The 13,719-nt window shown below is 39.7% G+C and overlaps 1 protein-coding gene across 3 annotated transcripts in view; it reads left to right on the top strand.

The window, feature by feature from the left end:
* Window positions 1-13,719, top strand: part of TBC1D5 (TBC1 domain family member 5) — a 375,466-nt gene that overhangs the window by 313,239 nt on the left and 48,508 nt on the right. For 2 of the 3 annotated variants that reach the window (XM_084903300.1, XM_084903301.1), the window contains exons 18-19: window positions 5,620-5,894; window positions 10,429-10,494. In XM_084903300.1, the coding sequence (XP_084759426.1) occupies window positions 5,620-5,894; window positions 10,429-10,494 (341 nt within the window). The remainder of the gene's footprint in view (window positions 1-5,619; window positions 5,895-10,428; window positions 10,495-13,719) is intronic. The other variant, XM_084903302.1, reaches the window with a different exon arrangement.

The following is a 13,719-nucleotide window of genomic DNA, read 5'->3' as shown; positions in this document are numbered from 1 at the left end:
TCTCTCTCTCTTCCTTCCTCCTTCCCTCCCTCCCCCCCTCCCTCCCTCTCCTTTTCACTCTTTCTAAAAATCAATAAAAAAATATCCTTGGTTGAGGATTAAAAAAAAAAAAAAAAGATATGACTAAGTATAGTAATTTTTATGTTTATCCTGCCTGGTGTTTTCCGAGCTTCCTGGATCTGCGGTTTGGTGTCTAGCATTCAACCTTTGGGATCAAAAGAAAAAAAGAAGGAGAAAAATATAAATTAGAATATATAGAGAAATTATTAACAATAAATTGAGAATTGACAAAAATATAACAAGTATCTAACAAATTTTTTTTGTAAAAAGAGTGAAATAAAGAAATATTAGATACTTAATATCAATCCTAAAAAATAAATCTATAGATAGAAAGGAAATAAATTATGGTGTTATAAAGATTTGAATATCAAGAGAGGAAAGGTTGTGGAGAATTTTTACAGAGGTGATAATGTGTGTTTTTTTTTAAGCTTTAGGAATGTTTGGAAGTTGAAGACTCTGACTATTAAGGTGTTGGAGCCCTAGCTGGTTTGCTAAGTGGCTAGAGCATTGGCCCACAGACTAAAGGGTCTGAGTTCAATTCCAGTCAAGGGCACATACCTCAGGCTCGATCCGGAGGGTGTGTATATGAGGCAACCAATTGTTGTCTCTCTCTCTCTCATAGATGTTTCTCTCTGCGTATCTCTTCTCCTCCCTTCCACCCTCTCTAAAAATCAGTGGCAGTGGTGGGTGGAGGGAAATATCCTCATATGAGGATTAGTAAAAAAAAAAAAAAAAGAAAGGAAAGGAAAGGAAAGGAAAGGAAAGGAAAGGAAAGGAAAGGAAAGGAAAGGAAAGGAAAGGAAAGGAAAGGAAAGGAAAGGAAAGGAAAGGAAAGGAAAGGAAAGGAAAGGAAAGGAAAGGAAAGGAAAGGAAAGGAAGGAAGGAAGGAAGGAAGGAAGGAAGGAAGGAAGGAAGGAAGGAAGGAAGGAAGGAAGGAAGGAAGGAAGGAAGAAAGAAAGAAAGAAAGAAAGAAAGAAAGAAAGAAAGAAAGAAAGAAAGAAAGAAAGAAAGAAAGAAAGAAAAGGAAAGGAACTGAAAGCTCTTCACTAGAATATGGGTTACAAAGCTAGACTAGGAGACTGAGTCGTTAAAGGGCATTGAGAGGCTGCAAGAGTTTCAGTTTTCTTTAGAGTTTCTAAAACTGAACCAAAGGGGCCTCTGAACCCAATAGTGAAGCCAGATTGGGCTCTGATACAGGTGTTTTGGAGAATTCATGGATTTTCTAAGAAAAAAAAAATACTCTTTTGCTACTGATTTAAATTGCTAAATGGAGTTATGCCAAAAGTAAGTGGTTGGCACAATTTCAAAATAATCTCTCCTAGATAGTACTATCTATAATTAATAAAAGCACAATATGCTAATTAGACTGGACGACCTTCCAGACAAAGCCAGGGCTGTGAGGGAAACTCGATTCTGGGTGCCTGCAGGCAGCCAGAGGGAAGCCCAGGTCCCAGGTGCCAAAGGGAAGCTGGTGCCTGCAGCCAGGGGAAGGAAGGCCTACTTTTGCATGAATTTTGTGCATCTAGTCCTATATAATAAAAGGCTAATATGCAAATCGACCGAATGGCATAACCACCAGTTGCTATGACATGTGTGACCATCAGGGGGGCAGATGCTCAATGCAGGAGCTGCCCCCAGGTGGTCAGTGCACTCACACAGGGGAGCGCTGCTCAGCCAGAAGCCCTGAGCCAGGCTCATGGCTGGTGAGCACAGTGGTGGTGGCAGGAGTCTCTCCCGCCTCCACAGCAGGACAAAGAATGTCTGACTGATGGACATCCCCCAAGGGCTTCAGACTGTGAGAGGGCACAGGCCTGGCTGAGGGACCCCCTCCCCCCTGAGTACATGAATTTCATGCACTTGGCTTTTAGTTTATTTAATAATAGTATGTAGTAGAAAATAGTAATGGAAGACTGATTACACAGAATTTGTTACTCATAAAACTTAATATCTGATATCTTAATTATAAAGACCTTCCTATTTATTTCAACACCTTTACACATTACACTCCATCTTTAATCCAACCCTATCCTCACTGTCATTCAGATCTCTAATAACTGTGTTAACCATCATTAATTTAGCACACATGACTTAATAGTATACATCACAGGCAATAATGTTGCAAATTGTTTAGCATTTTTTGTGAAGAATACAGCTATTAACATTTAAGATCTATATTAGCTAACTTTGGCATAAAAATTGTCATATCTGAAAATGAACCTGTGGAGAGACAGCATGCTTTTCCTAGAAGAGATGGATTGTTCATACCTGAAAATAAGCAGTCTCCATCAGTAGTTGTTTTAAAAAGAAAATATTCTTCTAAGATAGTGGATGAAGGGGAAATTAATTGGTTAAAAACAAAAAATGTTTAAAAAAGGGAAACAGTGTTCATTCCCTTTTAAAAACTATGCAGATGAAAAATTCTTCTGCATGAGCTTGATCTATATGTTTTTCGTGGTTATTAGTAGTAATGAAGTTGCATTAACCATATTCTCTTGATAATGCTCCAGCAGTTGCTTAGTACTTTTATCAGCATATAAATTTTACAACTGGCAATGTGGGAATTTGACTGGTACATTTTTGTTTATAAGGAAGGATAACATTATAACTTCTTCATATCTATGAATTATGAATCTTGACTTGCAAAGAAGCATAACTAAACTGCAACAGAGCTTCAATATCATGATAGCTCTTTTTTCCACCACCTCACAAGCAATGGCAGTGCATGTAGGCTGTTAAGTGGAATACAGTGCCAGAGGTATGCCTTCTTAATCCAGAATGTGTGAGTTATTTTCATTTTCTCAATAAACATTGTATTCAGGGCCTTCTCTATCTGTACATTGAAAATGCTCTTCTTCATAAAGAAATAGCTGAGAATGAAGTAGATAGTGCATAATCACCATATATCCTTATCTCTGTTAGGAAACATTATTTTCAATAATTTTTGGAAGGACTTTAAAGATTCTTTAAAGATTAAAGATTAAGATTAAAGATTAATCTTTAAAGTTCCTTAAAGATTAAACGTGATCCAAAAAGAACCCTTTGGAAAATGATTTTCCCCATTTCATGAAGTTATAAATGAATAAATGTTTTTTATCAAGCTGAAATCCAGGTTTTAAATTTAATTTGTCCTATCTCCAAAGGAATGTTTAAGTCTCCAACACCTAGCCCATAATATTAGCTAGTACCATTGGGGAAGAGTTTATGGGAGGACAAAGCATCATGTCCTTTCCTTGTTGTGCTAGAACTATAGATCGGTCTGGCTAGAGCTACATGTAGTAATGCCCAGGAGTGGGAGAGTTACTAGGTAAGTGCTGCCAGGTAGATCTGAGAGAAGGAAATTATAGTAAAAGTCATTAACTAAAATCAAGTTATCAAATCCCTCAAACTTGATTTTCAGTTTCCCACTTTAGTGAAGAAAGAGCAAAATGGGAGAAAATAAGCTACTATAAATTATCCTATCTAATAAAAGAGTAATATGCAAATTGACCATCACTCCAACACACAAGATGGCTGCCCCCATGTGGTCAAAGATGGCTGCCCCCATGTGAACACAAGATGGCCACCACAAGATGGCCAGCAGGGAGAGCAGTTGGGAGGGACCAGGCCTGCAAGGGAGGGTAGTTGGGGGTGATCAAGCCTACAGGTGGAGGGTAGTTAGAGGTGACCAGGCCGGTAGAGGAGGGAAGTTGGGGGGGACCAAGGCCTGCAGGGGAGAGCAGTTGGAAGGGACCAGGTCTGCAGGGGAGGGAAGTTAGGGGCAAACAGGCTGGCAGCAGGGCAGTTAGGCATCAATCAGGCTGGCATGGGAGTGGTTAGGGGGTGATTAGGCTGGCAGGCAGAAGCAGTTAGGGGCAATCAGGAAGGCAGGCAGAGGAGCGGTTAGGAGCCAGCAGTCCTGGATTGTGAGAGGGATGTCAGACTGCCCGTGTAAGCCCGATCCCACCTAAATGGGCAGTCTGACATCCCTCAAGGGCTCCCATATTGGAAAGGGTGCAGGCTGGTCTGAGGGTCACACACCCCATGCATGAATTTTATGTACTGGGCCTCCAGTTTTTGCAATAAAAGAACAAACTTTGGTGTTGACATGAGTGGGACTATCTCCTACAACTATAATAATTGATAGTCATAACTTCAAGAAGACACTAGCTCTGAAATACTTCAAGACCATGAGTCATTTGGGAAGTAATCATTCATTCAACAATGTTTCCTTGGTGTCCTCTGTCTGCCAGACAGTTAAAGCACAGGTGCTAGCAACCCTGGAAGCCTGGAGAGGAAGTGTAGGGAGTGCTTATGGGATGAAGTGCTGCTGAGAGTAGAGTAAGATGAGAATGGACCTTTGGCTTGGCAGTGCAGGAGTTATTGGTGACCTTGAGGCATGGCTTCAAAGCAATGGCAAGGCCACAACCAGACATTTAGTGAGTCAGGGACTGAAGAAGCAGTAGTAGCACATTAAGATACTCTCTTAAGGGGGAAAACAAAACAAAAAAACAAAAACAAAACAAAACAAAACAAACCCAAAAACTTATGTGTGGGGGTGGGGAGAAAGGGATTGTAACTAGAAAGGAGAGAGGGTTCAAAGGAGGTTAGTGTACACACACACACACACACACACACACACACACACACACACACGGTTGTATGCTAATGGAATCACACAGTAAAGAAGGCGAAATGATGCAGGGGAGGGAGGTGCAGGAGTAAAGCTCGTGAAAGGTCAGAGGAGATGGGGTCCAGAGCCCGGATGCAGAGGCTGGCCATGGCTGGGAGCAGGACTCTTCTTCCACCGCAGCAGGGGAGAAGACCTAAACTATAGGTAGACGCAGCTGCCATTTAACAAATATTTACAAAAAATATTTGTGCTGGACAATGGCAATATAGCAAAAGAGATGAAAACCTTGTGTTCATGAAACTTTTTTCTAGTGGGAATGGGAGGAAGGGGACAAATAATAACCAAATAAGTAAAATATATAGTATGTCAGATGATGCAGAGTGCTATCAAGAAAAGCAGAGAAGTGAGGGAGGGAATCATGGAACGCTGAGTGGGTAGCAGGATAGCGGGGTGGGTGTGTTGAGGGTGAATTGCAATTCTCATGAACTGGGCACCTGTTGTAATTTCTATGAACTTGACCTAATTTCTGTGAACTTACTTCTTGACCCTCCAACGCATTTGTTTTTCAAAATTAGGTTAAATGTGGCCTACCACCCACATGTGAGGGCTAGTGGGACACCCACTACCAGCCTCATTTCAATGTGCCCCTTCTGTGGGTAGCCCAAGACTTGTCCAGCCCTGTGTCTCTTTTTTATAGCCCTCATCATAGGTTTAATCATACAGTTATTTACGTAATTATTTAATATGTTTCTTCCCTACTAGACTAGAAGTTTTTAAGTTTTTACCTCTCACTTGATGTGGCTGATCTAGTAAATTAAATGGCCATTTTTGAAGTATGTAAGGTATGTTTTTATACCAATGGAGTATGTGAAATAGCATGAAATATAGTTGTCCTCTAATTTAAATAACCTCTCTACTTTTTTTTTTCTTTTTTTTTTTTTTTTTTGTAGGACCAATGCCAGAGGTGCTCCTCTAAATATAAATAAGGTCTCCAATAGCCTGATTAATTTTGGAAGGAAGTTGATTTCTCCTGCAACAGCCCCAGGCAGTACCAGTGGCCCTGGTTCTGGAGGCAGTGGTGGCAGTTCCTCCACTGCTGTGGGTTCCCCCAGGACCCTGGCAGAGATCCCCCGGCATCATTTGCAGCAGCAGCAGCAGCAGCAGCAGCAGCAGCAGCAGCAGAGGCTGATGAAATCGGAAAGCATGCCAGTGCAATTGAACAAAGGTAAGGAAAAGTACTAATCAATCTAAAGAAAACACTCGCAGTATAGCCTGCATGTAAGAAACCAACTTCTGTTAATTTTTAATAAATTCATTGTATTAGGTCCTTTTAAATTACATTATCAGATACTATGCTGTTCTTAATTACAAACACCTTATGAGGTAATTTGCTAAGGTATTTTTTGACGTTTATATGCTGGTATATTTGCGTTTGCGTCCTGTGGAGCCTCCTAGAGTATGACACGAACTGTCACAACACAGAACTCGAGGTCAGTTGGCTGTGGTGTCGCTCACTTGGAAGGTAATGCTTCTGACTAGAAGATAATCTGAAATGGGAAGTTGCAGACACCATGGGCTTTGCTAGTCACAGCGCTCCCCTGGGCAGTTGGGTTGGAGGAAGCATTCCCTTAAGCCCCCACTCTAGCTGTTTCACCTCTGAGTTAACAAACTAGAACCATAAAGGGGGGAAAGCTAACCAGAATATCAAGCTCCAAAGTAAGTGTCTGAGTCCATGCACCAAACACTGAACAGTAGAATGTCAGAGCGGAGGAAGCCTGGGAGGGGCCCCATCCAACGCTCACTGGATGCCGGAGGGCCCGCTGTGAGGGCTGCTGTTGGGGGCACTCTCGCTGCTGGGACCCAGATGAGCTCATTTCTGCTTCTGGGCCTCTCCAGGCCTTCACCTCCCACACGCATTTTATTCCTTTACTTTACACTTTACACTTTTACTTTCTACTTATGTTCAGAGACTTATGTATTTAGTGCCCCTATTCAAAGCCCATTAAAAAGAACCGCATTTATTTTTTAGTGGGGGGACTCTGCTATCTGTACTGTAGGAACAAGAAATAACCTGATGGCAGAAAATGTATTTTTTAAGCCATTCCTAGAATGCATTTAAAAAAAAGATCTGTGGCCATTTTGTTTCAAGGCAAATATACTGACACATGCCTCATTCACGTCTTAAAGGGATCCCTGTGGAATGAATAGCCATATTCCATAACTGGTGTTGACAGTAGCAATAGTAATACTGAGTCAGTGTGAAGACCTTAAGCCATGTTCCATATACTCTGTTTGAGAAGTCTGCACTCAAAATTATGAAAAATTTTAAGTTACTGGCATTTAAAATGATAAACTTAAGTTAAATAGGCTTTATTCCCCAATGTTATAAAATAATGAGTATTATTCAATAATGAGTGTGTATATGTTTCCATTATATCATGTTATCTATTATTGCCTATATGAAGTATTAAACTTTATATATTCATATTTAAATTTCTATTGGAGTATTGTTTACCTTTATAAGATTATATCATTTAAAATTACATTCTTCTCTTTTTAATATAGAGCTATCATACATGATTTAACAAAAAGGAGACTTCAAATCATTAACATGTTATAAACGTATTTTAATGCCAGGAGACATGCCCACTTACAGAATGGAAATGAATGTTATTTTATATATTTCTTAATTGTACTCTTTTATTGTTCTAAACAAATATGATTTCAATATTGCTTTGATAACAAGCTGTAGTCAGTAGTAATTCTAACTGATGGCAGGCAAATGAGTCAGAGAATCTCTTAATGCTATAGCTTAAATTTTCTGAGGAACCAAGCCAAATGACTATAGAAATATAAAGTTGTGTCTCTTAGGAAATGTCAAGTATTAATATCACAGTAAGTGAGAAAGGAAGTGCATGAGGATGGAACAATTGACGAAAACTAAGTCCCCAGTTAGAAGAAGACAACAGAGCACTTAAGCAAAGTGTTTGGAACATGCGCATCATCACTGAGGTACTTCGTAACTGGCCCCGTGCTGGAAGGAAGACAGTGGCCTTGCTTGGCAACTCCTCCGTCTTTTTATTTCTGGTTTGTTCTACTCACGTCAAACTACAGAAAGCTAGTCTATCTTCACATTAGAGATAAGTATTCCTGCATAAAGACTTGAATAAAACAGGAAAGGGCAAAGAGAACAATTTATACAAGCAGAGCCTGGTGTGAGGATGCTTTTCATTCACTCACCAGTGAACTGTAAGCAGGACCCTGCAGCTCTCTGATCCTTTGTTTCCAACCCTGAAGTCAGAGGTTTGGACTAATCCCTGGGAGTCTTCCAGGTCCAAAAATCTATGGTTCCTTTGGTGAAAGATGGCTTGTTAACACGATGGTGGAAACACTTCTCCAACACCGGTTCTTTAAGCTGGCATTTCCCACAGGTGTCCTGCTGAGCGGTGGCACCGAGCGATCCACAGGTGGGTCACATGTTTGGATGGTAGAGTGAGCACAGTCCGTAGCCTGTCAGGAGGCTTGCATTGAAATATGACTTCTAACTCTCTCAGAATGGAGCCATCTACACTGTGCCTCTGAGGAAAGATAATGTAGTAGTCTTTTTAGTGTCCTCTGCTGGAAAATTTGAAAGTTGTTTTGAAAAATAGTTATTTATAAAGATGAAAATGCTTATGGTTTTCCTTGGTTAGTTAAATGTCAGTCATTTGTGCTTGTACAGGGGAGCAGTTGTATGGAAAACAGAAAATTCACATATACGTTGCTTGAAATGCATTGGGGGTGGGATCTTAAAATAAAGAAAAGGGAGCACAGATGTTCCTTCTTAATTTTCCTGGTGATATATAATATTAAAATTAGTTTTTAGTCTCTAAATATACACTAACTAGAGGCCCAATGCACGAAATTCATGCAAAAGTAGCCCTTGCTTCCCATAGCTGCTGGCACTGGCTTCCCTCTGGCACCTGGGACCTGGGCTTCCGCCGCAGCCCTGGCGTCAACTGGAAGGTTGTCCTGAAGGACATCCAGTCTAATTAGTGTATTACCCTTTTATTATTATAGATAGGTGATCCAGAAGCAGCAGAATAAACCGGATAGCAAGCATAAAATTAAAAAATCTCCTTAAAAAATATAGAAAAGAAGCATGCCATTTATCCATGAATAGAAAGTTAACTCTGCTATGAAAATTCAGGACCTGAAAGTTCTGCCTAAAGCTGTTTATCACTTGTTTGAAGTATGTACTTACCTATAAATTGTATTATAGTTACCCTACATAATAAAAGGCTAATATGCAAATTGACTGAACGTCAGAACAACTGGTCACTATGACGCACACTGCCCACCAAGGGGCAGACGTTCAGTGCAGAAGCTGCTCCCTGGTAGTCAGTGCACTCCCACAGGGGGAGCGCCACTCAGCCAGGCTCATGGCTGGTGAGTGCAGCAGCGGTGGTGGGAGCCTCTCCTGCCTCTGCCTGTCTGATTGATGGCTTAGGACTGCTCCCCCGGGCTCCTGGACATCCCCTGAGGGCTCCTGGACTGTGAGAGGGCTCAGGCCAGGCTGAGGGACCCTCCTCCCCTAAGTGCACAGATCTTGTGCATCAGGCCTCTAGTAGGAGAATATAAATTTATGTATTGTTGATTGATAGTGATGATATAATTACAGCCCAGTAATCTCCATCTGAGCTGGCCATGCTATAAATCATAATTGTAGCAAGTGGTCAAGGCACTGAGAGTATGTTATTTAATTCAAAAATAGATTTTTTACTATTGTATAAAAACTATAGGGGAAGCAAGTCTATTAATCATACATTATCACACACACAAAATATGGTGCCTTTTAAGAAGGCTTGTGCTTTGATCTTGTTAAGCTCAAAATAACATAGGCCTTCAAATACTGTCGACAGTGATTGCTTAATGTTGAACTTTGTCACCCAGGAAGGAAATCAAAGAAGCAAAAAAATCTTCCTTCTAAATTGTGTACCTCAGCTCTTCACAGAATTTCCCATGATGTTCCTTTTCCTTTCCTTTCTGTGTTCTTATAATGCACTCCTTTTCCCCATTTCCTTTGTCTGTTTTTAAAATTTGAACACTTCTTTATTTTAAGCATTTACCACAGGTCTAATTTGTAAATGAAATTGTGCCTATAATAAGTATATCAAGTTTAAGGGGTGTGCCGTTCACAGATTTATTTTTATATGTTGACATTTCTAAGTACATGTGGGAACTTTTGAAATCTTTTCTATACTTATATGAAATTAGAACTTGTTTAAGTCTTGATCTGATGATTGAAGAAACTGATTTCAAGTTTAGCTAAAAATAAATTTTGTCTGTTAGAGAGGGGAATCAATTTAAAAAGAAATGTTACTTAATAAATGCATGTAATTTTTTGGTTAAAAACTTTTGAAAGAAAATATAAAATCACATATTATAGCATTATGAAGTATGTTCGGCAAAATCTTTTGATTGCTAGAGTTTCCTATACTTTCAACTGGTAGAAATTTGTTTTGTACTTTAGACTAGAGGAAATTTGTTTGTTTTCTTTAAGAAAAGCATGCCCAAATGTTTTTTAGGTAATACTTTTAAAAAAAATAGTTCCTTTTAAAAATATTTTATATTTATTTTCATAAGATTGTACTGTATTTTCTATTTTATTTTACTTTTAGTAGTTTGACTGATAAATGTAGTACAACATTAAGTATGAAAAAAAAGTTGATTATTTTTCATTTTTATGAAATCTAATTCTTTTTTCTTATGAAATCTAGGTGATGTAGTTACAGGAAGCAATGCTCAGGTTTCTGTTCCCGTCCAGACCCTAACTGACCTCCAAGGTACAGTTACCATGGCAACATAGTATGCCTTTTTGCCTTCAGTATTATCATTGCCTGTTCCAAAATTCCATTGTTCTTTCTGCCCACCCTCCAATTCATACTGTTTATTGGTTCACTACCATTATCCAGCCACTGAGTGGCACTGTTGTTTAGAACAAAAGTTCCCTTCTCATGTCATAAGGGTGATGCCAAACCAAGCTGTGCTGTGGGTCTTCTAAGTTTACACAGGCCTCTTTCCTTGCAAAACATGGGCGCTCTTTATTTTGTGGTGATTTTAACACTGTTTTATTGAGCAGCTCACACCAAGGTGTCCTTTTTGTTGCATAGGTGCTCTCTGACAGTAACTAACAAATTAGTTCTCAGATTTGATTAGTATTTATGTGCTGTTTGTATGCATATTATTGTATGTATTAGCCAGAGTACTAGTTATATTTTACCTAAAAGAATCATAACTTGAATTTGAAATAAGTTTTAAGTACAGGCTTTGTATTATGAATCATATTAACAGAAAGTTCAGTATGACAAATCTCCAGACATAACTAGCAATGACTTAAAATAAACAATAACATTTTAAAATCATAATCGTTTGTTCTTAATCTAGAAAAAGGTTTATTTAAGACATACAAAATATAGTAATTCATATTCAGCACTCCCTGTGGAATTTAAAAACAAATATTTAAAGTTGTTGCATTAATCTTTCATTATGTAATATTTTAGATAAAATATGCTAGAGAGGAATTCTGTACCAAGTGGGAGCCTAGACTACTCAAACTGAAAAGTAGATTCAAATTCAGAATTAAAATTCATATAATGTTTTCTTTAATTTAATATATACACATAATTTAGTCATGCTAGTAGTATTAACATATTGTTCTAATAATGATATGTCTTCAAAATACCTGTGCTTTATGATAAATTAACAGAAAAAAACGTATTGTGATTAGGAAGTGAGTGGTATGTGGCTTACGCTATTAAGAAACAAACTGTTGCGCTAGAGTAGGGGTGTCGAACTCAATCAGAAAAGGGGCCAAAATCTAAAATCCAGCCTAAATCGCGGGCCAAATGGTTTACTGAACAGTCATAAACTGGCAATGTCATAAACTGACAGCGGAGTGCAGTGATGACAGCGCGGTGCGGGCCACATTGCAAGGCCTGGCAGGCTGGATTTGGCCCGCGGGCCTTGTGTTTGACACGTGTACGCTAGAGGAATGTGACCTCGCGTCTATATATAGTCTGGGTTTCACAGGTGTAGTTTCGGCTGTGTTCTGGTAATTGAACCATCTGACCTTTAAAGGTTTGGTCAGCCAGGGGATTCCATGAGGAGCTACTGTTGACTCTTCATGGTGTCTGTTATATGATATAAACAGATGTAGTAAAATGGAAATAGAAAAGGCAGATAATCTCCAAATAATTTGTCTTTAGCCTTGTCAATTACTGCACTTAAGCAAATACTAATATCATTATCTGATAAGATGAGAATTCATAAGGCTTAAATCTGTTTCCTAAAATTAAAATCTGAGCCCTCTAGACAACCCTTCAACAAGTGTTTTGTTATCTGAAGTTCATTTGGCTGTGGGGAGAGAGGCCGGAGGCTGCCTTGCTCTTTGTGACTTTTGCTCTATGCCGTCACTGCTCATTCCCTTTAGCCTCAGACCAGAGCCCCCTGAACCATGTTGCCTTTTTAATAGAGTCTTGAAGAGAGAGGTTATATCATTTTATTCAAATAACCGAATCATGTCATTCATTTACTCCACAAGTATTTATTGAATGCCTACCATGTGCCATCCTCTGTTTTCATTGATCCCTTGCTTTCCCTACAGCTTTACCAGGTGGACTGGGTGGGCATCAGCCGGTGCTTTAAATGGTCCAGATAGGCCTATTTTTCTGAAGACACGTTCAAAATTCCCCCTGCCTGCCACGCCCTCTCAGAGTCTATCAGTCTGCTAGGGGAGGCTCCAGTCCACCAAGGGAGGTTCCCGCCCCTTTATGTGACATGAGGGCAAACAAACAGCTTTCAGTCTGTGATGATGATGAGGAGACACTGTGACCATATCTCCCTGGCTTGAAGAAGTCAGTCTGTGTTTTCTTCAGCACTCTTCCTGCAGAGGCTCAGAGAGCAGAGGGAAGGAGAAGTAAACCAAAATAGTCAATGGTGGCAACAAAAAACTTTCTAACAATCTATGCTTAACAGGATTAGTCATATTAGAAGTTAGAGAACTTAATCAAATGTGCCAAACCCATTCTATTCCCCTTGAATCTCATATTTTTAAGAGTAGATAAGCTTTTCATTTCATGGAACTAAAGCTATCATTCATACTGTCCCAAATGTCTTTTTTTTCTGGCAGCCTATTTCCCTAAGGAGAATCATTGTTAAGTTTCTTATGATTCCTTGTAGGAAAAAAAACCCCACACAATAGATTTTAAACCGAGGAGTAAAGTGGGAGTCACATAAACGTGACTTCGTCCCTGGACCTTCAGGAATAAAGTATAACAGAGATGGCCCAGTGCAGGTGACAGGCAGCAGACTGGGAGGTAAAGAAACAGGAGTCAAGTCAACTAGAGTCGAACATAGTACTGACCACAGGCACCCCTTCTACTCGCAGCATGAGGGGAGGGACTGAAAACTAAAAAGCTATCCTTGTGCGTGACCCTACCCTGGTCACTGGTTGTTGCTGAGAAATGAGAGCCCCGAAGCAGTAGACAGTTTCATTGTGTCCTGTATAATCACCTTAAGAAGGCAGAGAAACACATAGTATATAAAACAAATTTTCAGTAGCATCTATCAGCTCGAAGTTGCATTTTTGTAGAACACTCCAAAAGACATTGAATAAATGAGTTGTTTTTGGACTGAGAATAAGATCAGCATTTGCCCTTACTTTTAAAATACCTCATTCTTGTTTTTAATCTCAGGTCATGCTTACTACAGCCTACCTGACACAGCCCTGGCTAGGGGAGCAGGGGGTGCAGCTTGGCCCATCAGGGGCTCTGGGTGAGGCCGGGATCACTGACCTTACCTGTAAAGAGAGAAGAGAACAGCTGCTTCAGGGGTGTAAGAAGTGACCCCATCATCCCATAGTGATGCCTCCAGAGCCCTTCTGTGTTTTCATTAAATACCTTTTAGTTTTCAGAATCAAATGATGAAGGAGCCCTCTGAGCACCTCTATATTTTCTTAATGGTAACTTTCGATATCCTACAGCCACATGTTTGCAGACCAGCCCTGGCCC

The sequence above is a fragment of the Pipistrellus hanaki genome, assembly GCF_964339955.1.
Source record: "Pipistrellus hanaki genome assembly, chromosome: 13".
Classification (NCBI taxonomy): domain Eukaryota; kingdom Metazoa; phylum Chordata; class Mammalia; order Chiroptera; family Vespertilionidae; genus Pipistrellus; species Pipistrellus hanaki.
Note: the sequence above shows the minus strand (reverse complement) of the source record. Positions and strands in the feature narration are given on the sequence as shown.